Source organism: Temnothorax americanus, unplaced genomic scaffold (genome assembly GCF_048541705.1).
Source record: "Temnothorax americanus isolate GAGA-0224 unplaced genomic scaffold, ASM4854170v1 Scaffold15, whole genome shotgun sequence".
NCBI classification, from domain to species: Eukaryota; Metazoa; Arthropoda; class Insecta; order Hymenoptera; family Formicidae; genus Temnothorax; species Temnothorax americanus.
The window spans coordinates 845,997-870,960 of NW_027509286.1; the positions used below are offsets into that span (position 1 = coordinate 845,997).

The following is a 24,964-nucleotide window of genomic DNA, read 5'->3' on the forward strand; positions in this document are numbered from 1 at the left end:
ATTTAAGTCATCTTGAAACACGTTGGCTGTATTTGTTAAGATTTTGAACAAAACATTGAGTTACTGAACAAGTGGCGAAAGAAAAGCCTTTTATACTATAGTGTAACTATTTTGGTCACTTTCTTGCGAATTTATACGCCTGTCATTTCGTAATTCTTTCAATTCTTTGTTCGGTTGAATTGTATTATGTTCGGTGGTCTTTAACAGACAATTACATGACACAATAATTTATCTTGTTGACTTTGTGAAACAGTCGAGGATATTCTTTTCTTCAAGATTTGATTTCTAAATGACCTTGCAAAGTAAGTTCCTTGTAAATAATGTTATTCTCCTTTTCATATTTCCTGAATGCAATTTCTTACTATTGATCTACGGATAATAGAACAATAAAAAAAAGTCGCGTGACAGATATTTTTAAAAATTTCATTGTTAAGCGGCTTCTTATTTAACATTTGTCGATCCTGATAAGAGGTAAATCCTGTTGTGCAATAATGGGTAATAATTTTCGAACAATATTAGGAGACATTCAATAATTAATAGTTTAGACAGTTGCTAATGTGGAAATTTACTAGTTTCAAGATTCTCTTCTCTGCCTTTTCTATAATTTCGCTTTTGCGGAGAAAAGAAGGGACAAAAAGAAGAGAAAAACAACGTCTTCTTCGAGAATAAAAATATGATAGATACACATTTAATTAGGGATTAATTTGTATTCGTATAGATCTCAGCAACGTTTACTGATTCAATGCGATATTGCAAGATACTTACTTCCGCTTTCTTTTCCGATGGTTGTTTTAAAAAATTCTGCGCGATAAAGAAGTGACATAGCGATAAAAGAGCGTCGTAACAGTAAATGTTCATGGCACGCATATTAATTACGCTATATATTATCAGTATAATATATTATCATTATACATTATCACTGTATGTACATTTCATTGTACCTATATTTATCAATAAAAACATTTAGTCGAGCAAACGTAATCGACGTGAATGCAACGTTATTGACATATAAGCAACACATAACTGCAATTTAACTTATCTGTGTTGCGCTTTCAAAATAGGTCATTCTGAAAGTATCAATGGAAACACTTTTACTTTCTCCGTATCGTTTTGCTCGGTGATTGACTCGTCTCTGCAATAACCAAAGAAAGTAAAACTTGATAACGACTTGCCTCCTTTTCTTCAGAATTCTCAAACTTTACCTCGAGATTTTTCGCTCAACTTTTGCGCCAGTGAGAGTTCGCGACTCCGTGCAGATATTAGGATATTAACGTTTCTCGAATAAAATATTCTCATACGTCGATCTAGCTCATTATTCCGTATAAAATATTTAAAAATCAGTTCTTATTGCCATTCATAGAATCGTAGAATATAAGTTCTTACATCACGAACTTATATTCTATACGATTTTATGAATGGCAATAAGAACTAATTTTTATTATTCTTATATTATAATAAACAATTTAGTGCAAGATATATTATATGATTTTCCGATGTCAATTTTGTGCGGATAAAATTTTTTTAGATTTACTCTAATTACCATGCAAGTTAGTACTTATAAACTTTTGGGATCGTCGATTAAAAAATTAAAATTAAACTTACAAAATTCGGAATAACAAATCTGATAAGATAACAACAAAGTAAATAATTTTTCATATAATATATTAAATTTTGAGTTAAGAGAATATTTCTTTTTTATGATCAGAGTCGTTATAATGTCACTGCGGGTCTTTAAAGATAAAGAATGATATAAAAAAAAGAAATACATTATACAGATAATATAGGAAGTATTCGCGATTTAATTGTTGTGAAACTGTGAAGGTGTATACAATTTCATGAATAAGTTCAATTTAAATGCTTCTTCCTTTCTCTTATATTCATTTCCAGTAAATATCCATTTTTATGCCTTTCGCTATAATTTAATTTTTCGGTATTTGCAATTTTAAGTTGCGATTACAACGGATTACGCGGAGACTGAATGTCGCATATAAAATATAAAAATGTACTGAAAATCGCGTAACTCATAATCCCTCAAACGCGACGCGCATTCGCGTCCACAATTTTAAATTACTTTTCGCATGCACGCGCCGGCGATAAAGTTCGGTGAATTTTTCGCGAATTTGAGATAACCGCGAGTGTACTCTTGACCCGCGTTGACATATCACGATCAGAAGAGGGGAAAGAGACGAGGAGACGGGTGGAAATTTTAATTAAGCACTAGGCACTCGGGAATCGACACACGCCCCTGTGCCCGAGGCTCGCGCGAAATGGGTCCCCGCGAGGCGTAACGTAGAACGTTTTCAGGGCCTCGGGCAGGGCAGATAGGAGGTAGTTAGCAGAGGCAGGCTCGTAAGATTTCGGTGTGGTGGTACATGTACCTCATCCTGTCCACCGCGCCGACGTTAAGCTCGCTTCACACGCGGATCAACGTATTTCTCTCACGGCCAAAAGCGATTTGTTAATAATGATTAAATATATTTCCCGGTGATTCATAATTTTGTGTATGACATATATAGTACGTTAGTGGATATATAATGACATTACTGTGGTTGTAATTTGTAATAAAGCTAAAAATATTGTTACAAAAAAAAAGAAAATTAATGTAATGGATTTGTCGTTCATTTATTAATGTCGACATTTATTAATAATCTTAACTTTGCGATCATAGAAATTCACATTTCTTTTTTATCTAAAAAAAACTTTTTATACTTTTAGAAAAATTAAAAATATACAAAATTTATCAGTAATTTTATTTCAAAGAAAAATCAATCTAGAGAACTTAATAGAAAAGTGACAAAGCTTTTACATAAATTTAATGAAAATTTGTATCATTAATTCCCTTGTTACTGTTATTAAAAATATATGCTATCTTTTCGATCTATGAAATACATAATTCTTACATTTGATGCAATCAATTTATAAAGAAATAAATGTAATATAAGTAATAGTTCATGGATGTTTTTTTTTTATTCTGGATTATTCACAAACCTTGTGGTAGTCTATACACAGTCAATATCGAATTTTTATGCATCAGAGAGAATCTTTTGGAATTTTAAACCCCTACAAAATTTTTACAAGACTAAATGAGTAATTATATATAGACGTCTCTCTGCGGGGTACATCACAAATATTATGTTATTTTATTTCTCAACTTTTCAATAAGTGTAGGCGTGTTTTGTGCACGCCGCTTAAGTGCCGGGTCGCCCACCCGCGGAATACACACACACACACGAACGTGGCATCGTTATATACATGCAGCTCGTGTTGCACATACTTGTGTTTGCCTCTCTCACCCTCCCCTCTTTTCCCTTGCCCACCCAGCCTATGATTCGCTCTCCCTCTCTCCCTCCCTCACTCTCTCTCTCTCTACCCTCGAGTACCGTTGCCTCTTGCCTTCTCTCTCTCTCTCTCTCTTTCTCTCTCTCCCCCCTCTCTTTCTCTCTTTATCTTCTGTCTCCGTCTTACTCGCTACGAACGCGTTCACCCTTCTTCGTCGTTCGTTTCGGACCTGAAGACCGAAGGTAGATCGATCGGACGATTTTCCTCGGGGTTTTCCTCGGCGACGACCACCCCGCGACGAGTCGAGAAATTGCTCTCAGGGCTCCCGATTCGAGCGTGGAAAAAAATTCAGGTCGATCGAACGCACTCTCGCGAGAAGGACGATGGGAAAAAGGAGTGGGAGCGAGGGTGGCTGGCAGGGGTCGGGTTGGCGTGAGAGGGCCGCGGGCGGAAAGGGGGACAGCGAAAGGAGAGAGCGAAAGAGCGAGAGAAAGAGCGCGGGATAGAGGGAAAAGGGTGTCCCCAAACGAAGCATGGACATCGCGGATCTCCTGACGGATTTACGCCGGGGGAACGAACGAGGTCACGGACTAGAGAAAGGGAAAAGCCCGCGCTAGGCGCGGCGCAAAACTCTAACGCGCACCGCGAATTGTATATCAGCCTTGAAGCCGAAATTTACCGGGCCGCCAAATTTTTTGTTCTTCTCTCTTTCTCTCTCTCTCTCTTTACTATCTTTCTCTCTCTATCTTTCTCTCGCGTCGCGCAGTCGACGCGGTTCGTCGAACGCGAGCGAGAGGCATCGAGGACGAATCGCCAAACGCGCGATAACGGATCTTATCGGTGCGCCGCGAAACGAGTTCGTTCCAGTTCCACGCTCGCCAATTACGATCCCTCCGGGTCGTTATCGCGCATTACTCGCTCGCGCACGCTCGCCTTTTCATTATACGCCGGTGAGCGAGAGCGAGAGAGAGAGAGAGAGAGAACAATAAACGGGCGCCGAGGCTACGTACGGCCCTGCATTTCGGCAAACTCGCCGCGGCCGCGGCACTGTCGCCGCCCGATAATTCGAGCCACCGCAAACTCGGCGTCTGCTCGCGACGCGTTCGCGACGCGACGCGCAAAGTTGGCGGGCGACCGGCGCGGAATGAGATCGCCGCTGTATCCGGAGATAAATACGCCGAGAAGGAGAGAAAGAGAGAGGAAAAAAGCGCTCCGGCAAGTAGCGGCCAGGTGATATCGCCTCGCTCGCCTCGTTTCGCGCGTGGTTTTATTCCCGCGAGAATAGGGACGCTTAAATTTAATGAGTCGTCGATACTCTTTTGCTTCATTTGTACCACATGCAGCGCGTATCAGTATCAGAACGATCAATATCTTACGCCAAAAAATTATTATCATTATTATCATGATTATAAGCATTATTTGTTCGAGTATTATAAGCCTGTCAAATTTCTGTAGCTATAAATTAATGCAAAATAATTTGTAGATATTTCAAAGCGCGCGAATGTCATCGATTATGCATAAGCTTTTGATAGCTCTATTTGTAATTTCTACGCGCATTTGTATTTTTTTTTCGTACAGCGTTATTTCCAGTATATCGATGTATGTGACATCTAAGCATATTATTTCCAAAACTCCGTTCGGTACAAGAAGCAAAGGTAGCAGTATCACTCGATATCAATATTGCTCGATACCGTTGAAACTTCGTGAGGCTCATCGCGCGTTCGCGATTCGATGCAACTTTTACGTGACGCTTCGAAATAAGAGCTGGATATACACCTGGCCGCCGCGCCGGTAAACGAAGGAGAAACGTGCGCCAATGCCGAATAAAATAAAATTCAATTGGAACGGCCATATGAGATAAGGAATCTTGCGTTCTATCTTATACGGCGCTGTTACGTCGATTATGGTGTCTTTAGCGCCCGATGATGATACAGCCATCGACCGGCTTAACGTGTCGCCTGGCCTGTTTAACCTTCGCTTAGTTCGATCTTCAGCGACGCATTAAAGTTAACGTCGGAAATACCGGACGCGTATAAACCATTTCATCGGAGATTGATCATTCTGAAATTTGTAGCGACAATGCCCGAAACCGTATTCGCGAGAATTTCCATTCGGAACGTGATAATGTTGTCACCATAGAGCGATATCGTGTTAATGATTTCGCGTAAACGTCCGCGATTTCCCGGAGGAAAAATATCGGACGAGAGTGCGCGATCGAGAAGACGCGATGATAATTTCGGTGCTCTTATAACGACGTTAAGCGCGTCTTCGACGTTTTAACGTGCGATGTTTTACTTTTTCGTATTATATATTTCGTATATCGTTTTACTTTTTCGTTATCCGCGATAATGATAAAGTATCGCAATTCGCGCATGTGTCGGGAGATATATTATAAAACCGCGCTTCCCCCTCCCCGTCTTCGTCGGTTTTAATTTCGACCTCTGATCCGTTCTCTCGCGCTACACCAGAATTACTGCTCTCTCGCGCCTATTATCGCCCGTTATTAGTCGTTTTTAATAAATTACTGTGAAAACGTTCAGGGAAAAAAAAACCGATCAGTCGGGCCGATCGCGGAACAGGCGGACGGACGACGCTCATTAATTCTAACGACCCGACGGACGGATAATGACGTACGCATCGTGACTATTCCTCGATTCGCTCGAACCAGTGGCAAAATGACACCGTTAACCTCGCGCCCGGCGATAACAAATATCGGAAGGGTAATAATCGTGCACGCATCGGCGAACCGCTCGCGAACCGCCGGGCTTTTAATGACTCGAACTCGTGTCGCGCGAGCTCCTCGTTCCATCTAATATCCCGGCAAGAATACGCGTGTAGAGGCGCGCGCGTGTAAACACAAGTGTGGGTGTGAGCAACTTGTAAGTGTAACGAGTCCGGGAGACGACATTTATTTGACATAAATATCTGAAGCAGCAAGTTCAAATTAGCCACGCGTCAACACTAACAGCTTCTATAAACTTTAATCGTCTTATTCCAAAAATTGCTAATATTAATGTTTACTCATTTACGTGCTATTTGTTTCGCCTCGTTAATTAAATTATTCGTGCGAAAAAATAAAGTTATATTTCATAATAGAGAGCCCACTGTGTTTTTTTCCCCGCTCCTTCCTACAACATAATGTTTTCCAAACTCGCCTCTCGACGCGAATGCATCGGCTTTACAAAAATAACGCTCTCGCGCGTCGCCGCGCAACAATATCCCACCCAACCCACGACGACGACTACCCTCTGCCTGCGCACACGTGTTATTTATGATTAGAACGCGGGATTACCCCGAGGGACATCGATGTAATGACCGATCCTGGGCCGCCTCGACGGCCGACGAGAGGTCTATCTGGGACACGCGCGAATTTTTGCGCGGACGAAATTGCCGACGTAAACCTCCACGCGCGTTTATGCGAACGAACGCGCTTACACACGTGCGTAATACGTATATAGCGATTACGTGGCGCACACAGGGCGGAACGGCCAGTCGTGACGTCACACAACACTCGCTACGACTACGCCTTTAACGGGAGAGAGATAGAGAAAGAGGCAGATGGGGAGAGAGCCGCTCGGTGACGTTATTCCCGTAAAATCCCGGGCTCAGCTATCCACGTGGCGGACTCATGAACCCTTTCAGTGAGAGTCTTCAAGTTCTCTCCCAGAGTCCTCCGTACGAGTTGACGGTCGATGCACTACACGACCGAAATCGATACGCGCGGAAACTTTGTGCGTGTATATACGTTAGTCAATCCGATCCTTTGATCGATCGTCGTTCGATTATCGGTAGGATTCATTTGACAGAAACATTTTGCTAATCTTAATATTATTCTTGCGTAATTAACCAACAGTAGAAACATAACAGAGAAAATTATATAATATAACATTGTACAGATATTAATAAATATAATAAAATATCAATATAATAATTACACATATTATTAAACAGTAATAATAATATTGGTTCTGTTTTGCGTGCGATATCGCGTTCTTATTTGATATCGAAAAGAAAAATATATATACAGGAGGAAGGAAGTCATAATGCTGTCTTTTTACGACTTTTGAACGGTATTTAAACGAGTATTTATGAGCGTTAATTTCATATCGCGTTCTTTGTGATTCGAAATTAGCAATTACAATCACCCTACCGCTTTAACGCGATATTCACGGAGAGTTCTCGCGGATTATTATGTATTTGTGCAAACTTGCGAAACTTAGTTACGGGATGTTAACCGGATAATTTCTGCTTAAGAGTACTTTACCCAACCTTTATTACATTTGGCCACTAATCGTTTCAGTGAAAATAAAAAATAAACACAAACGGGAGAAAACGAAACAAAGATTGCGCGATAAAGTCTGCTCGTGATCTCAAGTCCTTAAAGGTAGACTTTAATCAAACGCCACTCGGAAACAATAACTCCAATTATTGTTCTCGTCCGAAATTCCTCTTTTAATACGTCGCCATTGTTAATGTGATTGACGCAATTTAATGAAAATATCGCGGCTTGCGCCGCCATATAGGAGCGACGAAAATTACGGGAAACCTAAATTATACGCACAACAAGAGGAAAATTGAAGATGAATTAAAGCGAACACAAAGATTGATTTGCAAATTATCCCAAACGGAAATGATTTGCAGCGAATCGAATTCTCGTTTAAGGTTGTTATTAATTCGCAACAGCTTTTGCGGTACCGTGACGAGAGTTCAAGAAACGTGAAGAGTCGTTACAGATATTTATCTCGTTTATGTTAATGAGAGAAGGAACTCAAGTGATACCAATTTTAATCTATCTTCGCGAAGGGATCGAGAATTGTCTCGAAATTACGTTGATATCGTCGAAATGATCGCGTGGTCGTGCGCCTTTCTTATTCCGGACTGGGAATATCGAGCCTCGCGAGCCGAGGTATTGAGATCGGATCGACCGCCCGGTATATCCGCGATCATCTCGCCGAATCGGCGTTCCCGACAAAGAAACACCACCCTCGGCCTTCTTCCTCGAGCCCATCGCGTGCACCGTCGCCATCATCTTCGGCGTATACATAATTTCGCTCGGTCGCTCCCTAATCGACTCCTCGCGCTCTCCCCTTCTTCTTCTCTCCCGTTCCCCGTCTCTCTCTCTCTCTCGTCCTCTGTTCTCGCGTATCAGGTGCGTCACGAAGCTCTCCCAGTGCCCGGAGGCATCGATTTCGATGCCCAGCGTTGCAACCTGGCTCAACGTCATAAGAAACTCGTCTACCTCCTTCTCCGATCCTCCCTATATCGCCGCCGGTAATTTTGGACCTGGTTGCCGCTCGGCTCTCGCGGGAAAGGAGACGACGAGGCTGCTTTCTCGATACTTCGATCGTACGGTGGGATCGAGGTAGAGAAGAAGCTCCGGAATGGGGTAGATGTTGGTGTTCGAGGGATAGAAGGTGGATGAGGGGTCGCGAACGATGAGGGGAAACCCGCCACGGCCGTGTGACGGAGGACATGGAGGGTGTGAGGCGGAGAGAGTGGTAGAATAGGGTGGCCAAAGAGGGTGGCAGCGAAGGTGGTTGCGAAGGGTGACCCGAGGGTGGCCGGACGAAGAGGGCCGGCGGAGGAGGTGGAGGGATACCTTGCTGGAAACGCGTCGGTTCGCCGGCACGCTAAGTATAGGCGTCCTCGCGACGCCGGCCGTCAATATACTACCCCTAACTAACCCCCCGGGGGGTCCGTGGGTGGTGTTGCTGACGGAGAAAGGCAGGCAGATCGTGCAGAGCGAGCGGATCGAGCGAGAGGGTGGAAGAAGCGGGAGAACGCGGGAGAACGCGGGAGAACGCGCGATGGCGCGCGAGGGACGCTCGAGCGAGAAAGGGCGGAGGGACGACGAAGATCGCGAGACATGGCCGAGGCTGAGAGAAAGGAAGATGGAGCGTTAGAAGGGAGAGGATGGTGGATGCTTGTGCACGAGGGGTCGTCGCCGTTCCCGACGCCAACGTCGTCGTCGTCGTCATTCTCTTCGTCGCCGTCCCGCTGGTTGTTGTGTGCGCGACGAGGTAAATGGGCACTACTATCCGACCAAGCATCCTATCCCATCCTATCCTCCCGACACTATCCTATCCTGACGTGGCTTAGTTTAGCTTAGGGCCTCGCCACCCTGGAAGCTTTCTCGTTGGATAGAAGGGGAGAGATACACGCGAATCACTAGCGGTGAGAGAGACGAATGGTATGAGAGACAGAGAACGGTACACGAGCCTTCGGGAGCGAGATCGCGTGGAGGAAGGCCAGAGACCGCGATGGTTAGGGGGTGGTGGGCAATGGGGGGTGGCGGATGACGATGACGACGACGACGGCGACGAGGATAGCGTCGACGACGACGACGGTGATGGCGATGGTGAGGACGACGACGACGACGACGACGACGACGACGAGGGAAATAGAGCGCGGCGAGAAAGCGTAGGGTTGATAGAACATTGCGGAATATATTCGCCTCTATCCAGCAGCGCGGCGAGAACCGGCCTCCTCCGCGCGCTCTCCACACCACCGACCATCCGACCGGCGGCGTAGCACAGCATCCTCTCCGGGGTTTCTCTCTCCTGACCATCCTGCGACGTAATCAGCGAGAGAACCCGCGCCACCCGCCCGCCCTCTCTCACCCTCTTTCACGTCAACCCCTCGGTATCCCCCCGACGCCACCGTCGTTCGCGTTCGCGCTCGCCCACTTCCACCCTCTCGTCCTCCTCCGCTTCGGATCTCGCCGCGACCCATCCTCTCTTCGCGCCTCCCTACACCCCCTCGGCATCCCTTACACACCGACTGCCTGCCTGCCATGGCATGCATCTATCCGGACGTCTATCTACCTATCTATCTCGATGCACTGGGTGTCCGTCCGAAAACCAGCTTCCATTTCTCCGCTTGAATAAACGCGAACGGAGCGAACGCGCCTCCCCACCTCCCGCGATCACAACGATGGCGAATCCGCCGCTCCTATCGCGCTTTAACTTGAATCTTTAACTCGTAAACGCTAAAGATACCGATCTGTCGAACCACTCGGTTTTCGTACGAATCCTGTACTTTCCGCCTTTCCGTTCAAGATTAATTGAAATCAGCTTTAATACATTCTATATTATTGATGATCGTGGTTTATTAGTTGATCGTTATCGTCTGACATGATTGAACGTGCCATGTCTCCTGCATATCACATCTTTTTTTTATATACGCATATATAACCGAGTGCATTTGCAGAATTACATGTAACATCAATGGAGAGTAAATTAAAGGAGATAAGTAACATATTTGCAAAAACTGTTCACCGCCTCTGCAGAGATTTGATAGATTTCATATATATTCATACGTAATTCATATAATAGTTGATTCTGATATAATTCATGCATTATTCATAGATTCTTGCGAAATCGATTGAAATCCGCGTGATATCCAATTTCACTCTTAACATCAAGATTCTCGCTAAGAAATGATTGAAATTGACATTACTGCGAGAAAAATAAAAACCGGTGAGATTATTTTCTCGGGAATAGTTATCAAGTTTTAAACTCTCGCCAGTTATTCGCATGTCAATCCGCTATTTAAATCTTTTGTCGCGCGTAATTTTTATTAAATTAAACATTGTAAAAATTAATATATTTACTTGTTAAACCGTTTGCATTCGAATGCTTCGGAGAATGCTAGAAACAATATTATTGCTTTCTTTTTACATTGAGCAAAAAAAGCTCCATAAATCTACTAAAAATCCATAAAACCATAAAGCTAATATCATAAGCTAATCTTAGCACAAAGAAAAATATCATTCTTTATGCATTTCACTAATAAACTGATTGTAAAAGGTTTCCAAAAAAGATGCCGAAAGGAGACAAAAAAGGTCCTTAAGAACCAAACACAGAAAAATGGAATAAAATATTTATTTGTTTATTGGTTTAAAAAAGGTTTATCAAAGGCCTAACGGTAAAACGTCGAATATAGCATTCATAAATCTTAACTTTTCATTTATTTACTACGCAACTGTTTTTCGCGCTACTTTTTCCTTCACCACTCCTTTTGTGTTTAATTTTATTTATGCCTCGTATTTATTACACTATATCTTGCCATTTTATACACTGTTCCGAATCGCATTTATGCCTACAATTGTTTAAGGAGCATAAGTGATGTATGACATTTTCTTCGCGCTAAGCTTTTAGCTTTACGGTTTTATGGATTAGTTTTCTGGCTTTTTTTGTCTAATACAAAAAGAAAGCTATATTATTTTCTTTCGCCATTTCGTCTTATAACATTCTCTGGAACATAGAAATGCAATATCCGAAAGCAAATTGTTTAACACTGATAGATTTTTAATTTCATAACTTGACAAAACAAAAGTTTTTGATATTAAAAAACTTATTCACCAGGTATATTCCTACATCTCCTACGCAGAGCTTTAAAATAAAAGAAAACAAGTCCGAAAATATTAATCTGAACCAGAGTCAGTCTATATCAAAGTTACATGAATCTCCCAGATCCATGGTGTGTTTTGAGATGCTCTGAAAGCTGTGTGTTCTGGAGCTAAAACATCATAAATCTATGAGAATATAATTCAAGATATCAGATTTTTAATTCATAGTTTTTATTCGTAGTTTCCATAAAAAGATAATTCTAGTTAACATATCTGTTAGAAACTTTATTGCCAAGCATCGCGAAATGGCCACCAAACAAATGGTAACAATTACGATCGAACTTCTAATGTCGGACGACGGCATCTTTACGCATACGCGCGAGAATCGCGCGCGATGGGAAAAAAAAGAGGCCGGCGTCAGCGGGCAGACAGAAAGCGCGCGATCGAAATTTTATTTTAATCCCGAAATCCCGCGGCACATAATGGCCACTTTGCTATTCCTCTCTTTTCGCCTCCCTCTGCCTCTTTCGCTCTTTATCTCATCCTCGTTTTTTTTTTCTTTTTTCCGCGATACGCCGCGCCGCGAGCAATTATGGATGCGAGCGACGCGAAAGCGGACGAAGAGAGCGAGACGAGGACGAGAGACGGTGTGGGAATACAGCGGCGGCGTACACGTGTATCTGTTATTGTGATATGGATGTTAATAGGTTAGGGGGTCTCCGGAGAATGTGGGGTGAATCACGATTTCGATAAGGGTTTATGTTCCTCCCTCCCTCCCTCTCTCTTCCCTCCCTCTCTCTCTCTCTCTCTCTCTCTCGTTCTTGTCCTCCCGTACGTCCGCCCTCACCCACCCTCGCTTCCTCCTCTTCCTCCTACTCTTCCATCCCCTTCCGCGTTCTCTTTCTCTCTGTATTACGCCGTTTCTCCCTCTTCTTCCGGCTCGCTCGCTCATTGAAAACCGGCTCTAGAGCTTCCAACGAGCCGGCCGGCCGGCTTGCACTCGCGTACTCACTCGCTCGCGTGTCTCGCACGATGGTAGTGGCGCACATACATGAGTCCCGTAAGCGCGTGCCCGTATGTATTTTATAGCGCAGACGTCAGAACATGTGTACCGCTCGTTAGAGAGTACAGTGAGCCCCGATCGCGCCGCGTGTACATACGTTACACCGCTATACGTAACGATCGGCGGCCGCGGTAACCGTCGGCGGGCGGCGAATTTTCGGGATCTTTTCGATCCCGTGACACAGCAGGTTTTTTTCCCCCAAGGTGGCGAATATTTCGGAATCGTTAATAAGTCAATTTATGCTCGCAGCGCGAATCGCGCGCGCCGAAAAGGGTTACTCGAAAGCGCGCCGGAAGTGGATATCCGGTAATTCCGAGACACCACGAAAGGCATCGCTACATAGCTTCTCTCGTATTTTTTATTTATCATTTTAATTTGTATTACGGATTTAAGAGAAACACGAAAGTCTCGATTCAACAATCGATCTTCTAAACACAGCTTCTGAGCAAGCAACTGGCAACTTGTCGCGCTTTCGCCGCGGAAACCCGTGCGGACGTGGTGTTTATAAAGTTTCGAGCTCTCTTCCCGCGCTCGTCCCGCGCACAATCAACGCGTTATAATCCGTTCAGTTGCACGACAAAGTTTCAAACTCGTCGGGCGGCCGCCCACGCGGCGGCGGCGGCGGCGGCGGCGGCGACATCGGCGGTGGCGGTGGCGGTGGCGCGAGGGGGGCGGAAGCGCATACCGGGAGCAATTGTGACGTGCATGGTAGCGTTTAACACCGGTGACGCCGGCCGCGTTAAATACCGTCGAATATAACATTTCTGCCGATGGCACCCTTTTCCACCCACGCGTTTCTCCCGACCCGAGAGAGAGAGCCGCGGCGCGTCATCGCGCGTAAATACTGACGTCACTGCGTTGTTCGCGCGCCGCGGACGCCCGACGCCGACGTGCGAAAGAGCCCGAGGCACGGTTCGCTTCGCCGCGCTTTGTCGCGAGAGCGCGGCGTGCAAAAATAGACGCGTTTAATGCCTTCGTCGTCGACCGGCGACCGGCGGCGAGCCGCGACAAGGGACAGAAGGAGACGAGACGAGACGAGACGCGCCGCGCGCGAGCGCGCTTACGAGCTTCAAATTAGGTGGAAATCTCGATTAACGACGCGAAACCACCGCACGCCGATCGCTCGCCGACGATTATCGAGAAAATATCAGTAAACCAGTTTCATCATCGTCCGTGAACGAGATCCGCGGCAGCGTTTTCTATATTGCGATCGCGAACGCGCTAGATGTACTCGACCTCGAAATAGCCACGCGTTTTTTTTTCTCTCTTTCAATAATGTCCGTATGCGGAAATATCTTGGGAAATATGTTTAAAATATCACGTATCTCGAAAATACATGAACGGCAGCGTTTCAAAGACAGATGGGTGGTCTAATGATCCTTGCAGAGTGCTTATTTTTCAAAATTCTGCAATGCCTTAATGAGCGTTCCTTGAGCATGTATCTCGTTTTCAAAGGTATGAATTCTAAATATAAAAAAAAAAAAAAAAAAAGAGAACGTAGAAGTGGCGCCGAGGAATGGACGCGAAGCCAAATAATCTCCAGGGCTTCGACGAGCCCGCTCGTGCGTCTTCGACGTAGCGCGGCGGCCCTCATTTTTCGATATTCGCCTTTAACGAACGTCCCCTTCGTATAGTACGTCCTCTCGAGTTGGTACGGCGCGCACGTAATGATGCCGCGCGATAAAACCGCGCGCCTCAGCGACGACTACGACGACGAGAACGACGAGAACGACGACGATAGTCGAACCCGTTGCCGTCTCCCGCGATCGCGAGAGGAAGGTTCGACTTTATTCCGCAGTTTTCCGCACACCGCGTACACGCGGAGCGAAGGGATGCCGGCATGTTCGATGCTCTCGCCGTTGGCTCTCGTGCGCACGGTTCGCAGGGCATGTAACCGCGTAGGTGTAAGCACACATGCACATGCATTCGCGTACATAGTATATATATATATTGTATATATGTATATGTGTGTATATACACGCAAGCGGGTGTGTGTGCAAGGCGTTTTCCACCTCGCGCACTTACACGCGCGTCTCTACGGGAACGGGCGAGGTAGTACATAGGCCACGGGCAGAGGCTAGGTACTATCTAGTATCTAGTAATACGGGGTGCTCTCTCTCTCTCTCTCTCTCTCTCTCTCTCTCTCTCTCTCTCTCACTCCTTCTCATCCTCTCTTTCTCTCTCTCACTCTCTAGGTACGTGCGCGCCGCGGACGCCAAATAGTGGTTCGCATATTCAGAGATAGCGACGTCGCTCAGCGCGATCGCCCCTGATTTAGGCCCTCGTCTCGTCCCTCTCACTCTCCGCCCCTCGCATCGGTTGACGTCCCCTCTCTCTCTCTCCCTCTTTCCCTGTCGCCCTCTCGTACTCGCGAGAGCGAGCTCTCCTCCCCTTCGTCACCGACCGCGCTTCTCCCTCGGTTGCTCGCTCCACCGTTCCATCTTCACAGGCACACCAGCCTGTACATGAGGGTTCGCGCGGGCGCGCGCGAACGCGGGACACATGCACGCGCACGCACACAGACGCTCGGGTCCACGGATAACGTCCTCGATACGCCGCGCGGCACCGGCGGCACGACATCGAGGCGCTCCGAAAAGCGCTATCTCGCAGCACCTCGCTCGAAGCCTCGACTAATCAGCGCTTCGATCCGTGCTTTCGAGCGTCCTACTTTGATCATCGCCCGGTTCGCTCGTTCCCTGTGAGCGCGACGCTCGTGTAACGACGTTGTACCGTGTATAAATCCGGAGATTCGCGATCCGCGCGCGGACCCCCCCCCCCTCTCTCTCTATCTCTTTCTCTTTGTCTCTCCCTTTTTCTCTTTCCGTCGCGGGCAAAAGGCGGGCGAATCGCGAGCGAACGCGCGACGCACGATGTCGGCAACGAGATACGTCGATGAGAGAGCGATATATTTAGACGACGGATCGCGACGGCGTGTATACCACGTCTCTCGGACGCGTCCATCTTTTACGATTCGCCCCGACGAGCGCGCGCGCGTGTCTCGCGTTCCCGTTTGAATCCATCCGCTTTAAAGCACGATTTCGTCGCGCTTAACAACCTCGCGCCTTCGTTACTGCGCGCCATTTTGCCGCGCGCGGTTTCGCGTCGCCCGGGTCGAGTTAAAAATCACGAACACGATGAAATGGGTCAGCCCGTTGACGAGGAGACGCGCGTCTTGAAAAAAATAATTAATTAACATTTCGCAAAATCGCCAGCGTGACATCCCGATAACAGACAGGTCGTTTTACGGTCGAAAGCGAAATTCCGGCAACGAACGTGGAACGACGATTAACTGAGCGTGAAGGGGGAAGAAGGATAGGCGCAAAAGAAGAAAAACAGAAAATCTCAAAATACTGGCGCGCTCGTAATTTTCACCCAAGTGGCTGTTAAATCCCCGCGTGGTCTATTTATCATCTCGCCGCGCGCGCTCGGGATATATTTCGTAATACATCCGTGCGTATGCGCGAGCGTGCATCCAGCCTTAGTCCGAGAGTTGTAAATTATCGCTAGCGCGGCGCGGCGCGGCGCGGCGCGGCGCGAACGAATTAATACGCGGATCTCGCGTAAGTTCATGGTTGAGAAACACTGCGCCAGCTGCCGCGGCGCGGTGGTATCTCCGCGTTGTCTGCTACCTCACACCCTCGTCTTGCGTCCCACGTGGATGCCGGTCGAAGGGGTCGCGCGGAATGAGGGTGACGCGCGGGGCCGTGGCGGCGCGGCGTGGCGTGGCGCGGCGCGGCGCGGCGCGGCTCGGCTCGGCTTGGCTCGGGTGACGAGGGGAGACACGGGGGGAGGAGGACGGAATGACGACGCGGCGCGGCGAGGCGAAGCGAGGCGCGGCGGGACGCGCGGGGAGAGACGGCCGAGGGCAACGGCGGCGATGAGGGAGCGCGAAGGGGTAAGGGGCCGGGGAAGGGAGGTAGGTTGCTTCGGTATGGGTTGGGTCGGGTGGTCAGAGGGGGCGGAAGTGGGCGAAAGGGTCGAGGGATACCACCGTTGCCGTCGCCGCCACCCACTGACCATCTCTCTACCCTCGTCGTCGTCGTCGTCGTCGTCGTCCGTCCCAGGCTTCTCTACTACGCGCCTGCAAAAAAGAGTCCTTCCCGAATAGCGCTTCCCAAGACGCGGCGAAATCCGCGAGGAGCGAGAGATGTGACGCGAGAAATATCCGCGTTCGATGCCTCTATTCCGTGAAATTTTCCCGCGAGATTATTCTTCGGCAATTTGTCGGAGATAAAAAGTTGAAGAGCCGAGAGAGATAGATAGATAGGGAGAAAGAGGAATGAGCGACGGCGCGATATCGAGGAAGGGAGGGAGGGAGGGAGGGGTGGAGGGAAAGTGGGCGACGGGAGGAAACTGTTTAAACGCGATCACTGGGACACGCGTTGTGACGCGCAACGTATTTTTCCTCCTCGTCTGTTTCTGTTACCATCTCGCTTTTCCCCACCTCTCCTTCCCTCTCTATCGCCCTACAAAGTACCGAAGAGAGAACGAGAGTGTGTGTGCGGCGTTCACGTTGTACGGTGCAATAAATTCTACTCGTAGATTATAATACAGTGGCGTAGGTCATGGACCGAGGACGATACGCACGCCACGCCACGCCACGTGCTCCCCACGTTTGCTTGTATACGTTCTATCTCGCTCCGTTTCACAGCCCTACCGCTCACGTCGACGATTACTGAATGTGTTCGCGTATTTACTCTTTGGTATTATTGTTATTATTACTTCTCTCTGTCGACTGACACGAGGCACATGCCCGGCGCGCCAGCGCACGATTTCACGATTATCCTTCGTCGGTAAAGAGGATCCCTTTATATGCGACAGTTGCAACAATTTATGTGACACGAACGATAATTTTACAGTTTGCTATTGTACCAACGTTACGCGATACGTTAGGTCCTGCGCACAATAGAGCACACATATTTTAAAAAAATAAGAATAAAAATTAAATATTATAATATGTAAATATAGGAATATTCTTGTAATAAATATTAAATATTAGGATATGTAAACGTAAGGATATATTCCTATACTTATAGCTTATATTTTATTTTTTTTCTATTGTGCGTTTATCACGTTTAATTATTATTTCTAATATTCCGATTCTTAATATTCAATATATTTAGTCTTATTTCTAATATGTGTACATACTCTATTGTGCGCAGGGTCCTTTTATGCTCCTTTAAAATTACATTTCTAAAGTTATCCTCGGAGGATACTTACTGTTGTTCGAATTATATACTGGCAGTATTTGCCGCAAGAGGGTAACAGCTCACGGCTTGCTACTCAATCTGCACAAACTTTCACGTCGGTGACGTCGGTCTTCAACGTTATCTCTAATTTTATTGATAATTATCGAAGGACTATCCATCTTCATTTTATTTCATCGACCAAGTATTATTAAAGATAGCCAGTTCTGGGTCAATTTTTGATTACTCAGGGATGATTGAGAAGTATAGGTATTATTTATCAATTATTTCTTTCATTGATTGATATGAATATCTGAACAATTGGATTATTGTAAGTGACGGTATTAAATTTATAATTTATTATTACAAGTGCTTTATAAATAAACGTACATATTTATTTTGCAATATTATTGTTTATATTGCGGAACTGCATTGTGTACATATCTATCTATATATATATATATATATATATATATATATAAACATTTCCTATAGTTATATTGGATAATAATATAACAAAAATGTAGTTTTACAAAATCAAATGTTATCGTGTCATAAATATACACATATACTTATTTGAGCAGTCGTAACATTTGAGTGAAACATTTGAGTAGTAATAAATCCTAGAATTAATATATCACGAGCTAATCATCCAAGTCTCAGGTAGCAGGCTAATATGTTATTTGTCGTCTCATTTCGACTACCTGGAGTCTGGCGCACAAACTTCCGTAAGTTTGCCGATCTATAACGGTATCTTATCGGTGTTTATATATATGTACAAAACCGTAGTAACTCTTTTCACCTGCATTTCCTGGATTTTTATTAAATCGAGAAAACCGTTAAGAGGGGTCGCTTTTAAAAAGTCATCGTTGTGAGATCTTAGAATCTTAAGAACAAATTTGTCGAACGACGCGATCGGGTGAGAATCCCATTTTATCATTAACGATCCGCGGCCCTTCTTTCAGCCGGAACACCTGCGCTCGCCGACGTGGGTGCTGGACTATCAGAAGGGCAACAGTTTCGAGTGCGCGACGCTTTTGGCGAGCTTGCTGCTAGGGCAGAGTTATAACGCGTTCGTGGTGAGCGGATATGCGTCGCGCGAGCAAGTGCTATGCGACACGACCAGAAGAACCTGCCCGTACTTGCCGGAGCCGGAGCGAACACCGCCATCGGCCGACAAGCCGAGAATCGACAGGTACCGATTAAAGGCACCGCCGGACTTCAGGAGTCGATTCCTCTTAGAGTTGGAAGATCGCGAGAGAGCGAAGACGGAGGCGGAGTTGCAACGACAAGAAGAAGAGCGACAGAGGATGATCGCTGTACGTGTATAAAAGGATACCGTTTTATCTTTGATACGTTATTTAAGAAATTTTTAATTTTGTTGCTCAATGGATCTGATATAAATATATCTTATTAGTTTCTCAATGGATCTAATCTAATATAAATATACCTTATTAGTTCCTCAATAGATCTAATATAAATGTATCTTATTATTCAATGCAATAACGCATATATAATCAGGATTTAAAGGGTTCTTTTTCATACCGAAGATAAATTAAGATTAAACTTTTAAAGATTTCTTCCCCCTTCATAGAGCTTGCTACCGATTATGATTGTGTTTAATCATTGGACATATTAGATTTTTAGATCATTATTTATGATTTTAGATCACACGCTAAATTAGACAATTAGACGATTAGATAGATACTCCTTAATTACGATTTGATACGTCACTCCGCATCGCGATTGTTCATTCAATCTTATAATCCTAGGAATTCGAACGTCCAAAGCCAGATAAGTATTTCGGTCGTCGAATACACGCGTGGGTGGTCATCTTACCGGAAGATAAAGGCATAAGAAACCGGGAAATCGCCGAACCGATTTTTGTCGAGCCTTCCTCCGGAACGTCTTACAATCCGACCGATGAGGAGACCAATTTGTTATATCTGGGGGTCGAGAGTATTTGGAACGACCAAAATTATTGGGTGAATATGCAGCCTCGCGAGAAGGGCTGCGCGGAAATCAACTGGGACTTGAGTAAAGTCGAGCTCTGGGAGCATTTGCTTCCCGGTGAACCGCGAATCGCGCGAAAAGACACGGACGAAACCGAGGAAGACGTAGGCGTGAAACAAGACAAGCATCTGGACATGCCGGCCTCGTACGTCAGTGAAATCCGAATTCACAGTTCAGGTACATAAATATGTATATAGATATTTATATAATATACAATATACAATATATACAGACATTTTTCAAGTCGATTTCCTTCTCGACAAGACCCTCGTGGAAGGAGAAACTGATCAGCTCCGTAAAATAAAAAGCAGAGAAAGTCGACGTATAGTTATAAGCTAATGTTATATGCTCCAATGCTAAATTTGAATAATTTATAAAAAGCAAAGTTGATCAGCTTGGCTTCTGAGCGCTTCTGAGAGATAAATACACTTCACGTATCATGTATACACTACCGTTTAAAAGTTTGAAAACGCTGCTTTTTCGAAAACAAAACAGTCATGCTAATACTTTCAAAGAGAAATGTCATATGAGAAACTTTATTATCTGTTTTAACTATTCAACACGGTATTATTTGTCTCTAATTATTTTCCAAGGAAGTATTTAATTTAAAGAATTTTACCGAAACAAAACAGTAATGCTAATACTTTCAAAGAAAAATGTAATATAACAAAACTTTACTATCTGTTTCAGCTATCCAACACGGTATATTATTTGTTTCTAATCATTTTCCAAGAAAATATTTCATTTAAAGAATTTTACCGAGTGAACATGCTACGCTAATGTTCTGTTGTGAAGAAAGAACAGAGTAAAATATAATAAATATGAAAACAACAATTATTTTCCAAGATATAATAATTATTTTCATATTTATTATATTTTATTCAAATCATGAAAGCTCTTTCTTCATAACAGAACAATAGCGTAGTATGTTCACTCGGTAAGATTCTTTAAATGAAATACTTCCTTGGAAAATGATTAGAAACAAATAATATACCGTGTTGGATAGCTGAAACAGATAGTAAAGTTTCTCATATGACATTTTTCCTTGAAAGTATTAGCGTCACTGTTTTGTTTTTCTAAAAAGTAGTGCTTCCAAACTTTTATATATACGCGACAGTGTATATTAATATATTATATACAATTAACTCAAGACTCACCGACACTGATGCGCAACAGCGGAGCTGAAACTGCATTAATCTGTAACAAATAGATACAGCCAAATTATAAAACAGCGCCCAAAATATCTCACATTTCAAAAGATAATTATTGCGCATGTTCAATTCTTTAATCTAAATATCTTTTAAACAGATTTAACAAAAAAGTTAAACAATATTTCCAAGAATCATCCTTATTTAGGCCGTAAACCACTATAAAATTTGATAAATGTCGAAAGAACTGTACAAATATAATCCAAGGATAAACTTTAAAATTGTTATAGGTACATATATAAATATATTACAATGTTATGAATATTTCATATTAAATATTTTAAATTCTCAAAATAGTCAAATGTGTATTTAATATCACTACGAACATTACTTTAGGCCTGTTCGTTTTAGCTGACCTTCTTGCACCGTTCATCTTTTCTATCTTTCTCTCCAACAACCCAGGTAGCAGAAGGACGTCTAAAGACATCTTAATGACATATTATTGATGTTACAGGCGCCATTAAGACGTTATAAATATGTCATTTGACATCACTCTGCTACCTGAAAACGTGAAAAGAAAGAGGAATGTATAATGATAAACCGTGCGAGAAATTCAGCTAAAACGAACAGGCCTATTGATAAACGACGAATATTCCGTAAGCAAGAAGTCGGTAATAAGTATAATAAATAAGTTACCCATGGTTGTTCCGCCGGCGCCTGAACCCCCCTGGACCCTGGACCGTTTCTTCCTCCCAGATCTCGTCATATTGCTCCTTGACACTCACGCAAGAGTCTCACACATCACTAATCACCACCGGAGCACCGGGGCACTGGGGCACGATATTTGGTGCGACACTCCCGACGACGATCGCGCGCGCGACGCCTTCGATCGTGACTTCATCGCGTCGGGACGGAAGAACAACGCGCGAGAGATGACGATACGACGTATAACTACAAATCGGCGATACCCGATGCGACTCCTTCGCGGCGCTCCACTCTGAGATCCACAAATCGCGAAGACACTCGCTAATCGTCAATCGTCACGCGTTACGCCATCAGTAGCCAAAACGCATCGCGCGGCACTCGGTGCGGGGCACTCGGCACTCCCGACGATAATCGCTCCGCGACGCGACGAATACCTCGAGAGATTCTGTTCCGATCTTACGAAGTTACGCGAGTTGGAAGTAACGAACGCGCGAGACGCTGACTAAGATGGCGGACGGGATTCGTAAAAGCCGCGGCCAACTTCACACGTCGAGAGCAGCTACCAGGCAGCTACCTGATGTAACGATGCTACACCTGTGGCACCCATCTGCACTTTTTCGTCCATTCTCCGCGCGCCTATATAATATACGCGCAATATATTGTCGGGTTCGATATATTATCACGCATCGTGCTGCAAAATCAATGAATATGTAATCTGATATGAACAATAAACAGGTCGTTGTCTTGTTGACACCGTTCTCACGATGAACTTCGATCGCGCGAGCCTCGCGGAGCCCCTCGCGATGAGGATCCACGCTCCGAAAAATAACGATCGACGTTCAAACGTCGAATATATACATCCCGAGATCGACAAACGTTAGAGAACCGAGTTAACTGCAACCGTGTGTGTAGGTACTTATTACTAATCAAACGCGTCGCGACGCCGCTCGACTCGCGGTCAATCTCCGCTTCGTTCCCGCGATTTTCCGCAACAGAAAAAATAAAACGGTAACTTCACTGCGACATCACGCGACACAACGCGAGTTGTTGAACAATTGACTGACGCGACCGACCGTTCGGAGAATGCCACGTCGCACGATCGATTCGAAACGTATTGTTCATATTGTTCGACGCGCGATACGAACGTACGAATGGAAATGATATCGTTAATAAATTGTCGATATATCCTTAGCCTTTCCTCAGACGCTCCGGCGAGTCGCGTATTACTTACGTTCTCGGCGAGAGTCCAATACCGCAATCGTTCACCGAGCACCGAGCCCCAAGTAGCGATCAATCGTGATTGGTTCTCACTTTTAGATCCAACCAATCGCACACTCTGTCCGAAATAAGCGCCATATTTAACCCGCGCAAAAATTCAAAGCGCGATGGAAGAATATCCGGAAACTTTAAGGCCATCGCACGCAAAATGCATAGCTTAGCATAAGCGTAGCGTAAAGGCCCGGACTGAAAAATTTGAGCGGTAAAGCGTTTCTTTTCGTAACTTGTCGTCCGACATATCCATTTCTTTCGTTCGATTACGGAGGATCGTGGAAATGGAGATATCACTATATTTAAATCTTAATTTGAATTTGCTGTCTATATATATGTATCTAATAACATTTTATAATTAGACATAATTTACTTAATCCTTTTTCTTAATGAAGGTTTTATATTGGTTGATCATTCTATTAAGAAAGCTTATTATCAAATGTATATTTAAGAAATTAAATTTATTGTAATATTTTTACGTCTTTAAAAGAATGAAATTATACGTGTAATCAAGAAAATGAAATTAAAATCAGTGAATACAGTAGTAATGGTTCTCTGAATAATCTCCGTTACATATTTATCTACCTACCCAATATTTCGCTTTTTCAGATTTTGAAAGACGATATCCGCGGGGCGGTAAAGCGATACTTTACAAAAAGGCCAAGGTAGAATTGTACGCGCCGTACGTTCGAGCTGACGGTTTAACTCAGAGAGTAACCGTCTACGAGGATTACGAATATTCTACTCCTGTCCAAAGTTACGAGAAGTATTCCGACAGAGGTGACTGTCTTACGGAATCCAGGAAAGACTTCGTCACCGATACCGTCACGGATTTCTTTGAGAAAGGTCGACTGGACCACTGCAAAGGTATACGATTCGGAATAAGAAATGTTGGAACGCGAGCTCCGTGTATATCGTTCTTTTGATGATAAAAAAATATTTCAGCGCATCGTTATCCCGCGTCCAATGGCGATTCGATAAACGGTGAAAGAACGATAGATTTCTACGATAGCGCGCAGTTCGATGGACTGTCGCGCATCGAGATAGGCCCGCTATATCTGACTCAGCATTACGTGGACCGTGAGGATCTTCTGTATTACAGGTGAACCGATATTTCCTAATTTTCATTATTGTCGTGCTAGTTCTATCGAAAGATTTCGAACGAAAATCAGATTTGTCACATTTTGCACATTCTTCCTGCACGTACAAATTTTTCTCGCATAAAAATGTGATGCTATGAATACGTATAATATATTGTATTATTTTAATACTCTTGTATTATTTTTTCACAGACACGCCGAATTTTCGGTAGACCAGGACAATACGGTGACGGACGGTGGTATCCGTTCTCGACGCATTTCGGTAACGTTCCTCGTAAAAGTCGATTAGTATACATGAGAATTTAATTGACTCTTAATTTTTGTATCTCGCAGAAAATCATTGAAAAGTATCATAGGAACGAGAAAATTCTGGCTTGCAAGGACGTCGCTATCCGTGAATTCACCATGATCGAAAATGAAATCTGCATTAAATTTCATTACGATCGAGACCGGAGTACTCGAGCTACTCGTACATTCGTAAAACCGTCGATGGCGGACAGGGGAGATCGTTTAGTCTTCGATCCTACGATGACCCACGGATATAACGTAAATTTTCGTTGTAGCAAAAATATTGGCAAGGAGAAGATGACGATGTAATCTGAAATCTTTACTTCAGCCAGATCCGACTGCACCGCCGGAGAAAAATCTCGACCTCTTTTATGCGCTCGATAAGCATCTAAAGGACGAAGACCACTCTGTACTTCACGTCAGAGATGCCGAAGCCGATATCGCAGCGTTCCTGCGAAGAAGAGCCGATGAAAATTTAAATCCGCAGTTCACAATTTCATTGTTCGACGGAAATCGAACAGCCGAGACAGCAGCCGAATTGGATACGGTATTTATCAGCGATC

The 24,964-nt window shown here is 44.6% G+C and overlaps 1 protein-coding gene across 1 annotated transcript in view; it reads left to right on the forward strand.

Annotated features, from left to right (window-relative positions):
* LOC143895187 (dynein regulatory complex subunit 7) overlaps nucleotides 1-24,964 on the forward strand; it is a 39,815-nt gene that overhangs the window by 14,149 nt on the left and 702 nt on the right. Inside the window, exons 2-8 of the mRNA XM_077402153.1 lie at nucleotides 18,844-19,197; nucleotides 19,651-20,068; nucleotides 23,623-23,880; nucleotides 23,959-24,115; nucleotides 24,306-24,375; nucleotides 24,447-24,659; nucleotides 24,730-24,948. Coding sequence (XP_077258279.1) covers nucleotides 18,844-19,197; nucleotides 19,651-20,068; nucleotides 23,623-23,880; nucleotides 23,959-24,115; nucleotides 24,306-24,375; nucleotides 24,447-24,659; nucleotides 24,730-24,948 — 1,689 coding nt within the window. The remainder of the gene's footprint in view (nucleotides 1-18,843; nucleotides 19,198-19,650; nucleotides 20,069-23,622; nucleotides 23,881-23,958; nucleotides 24,116-24,305; nucleotides 24,376-24,446; nucleotides 24,660-24,729; nucleotides 24,949-24,964) is intronic.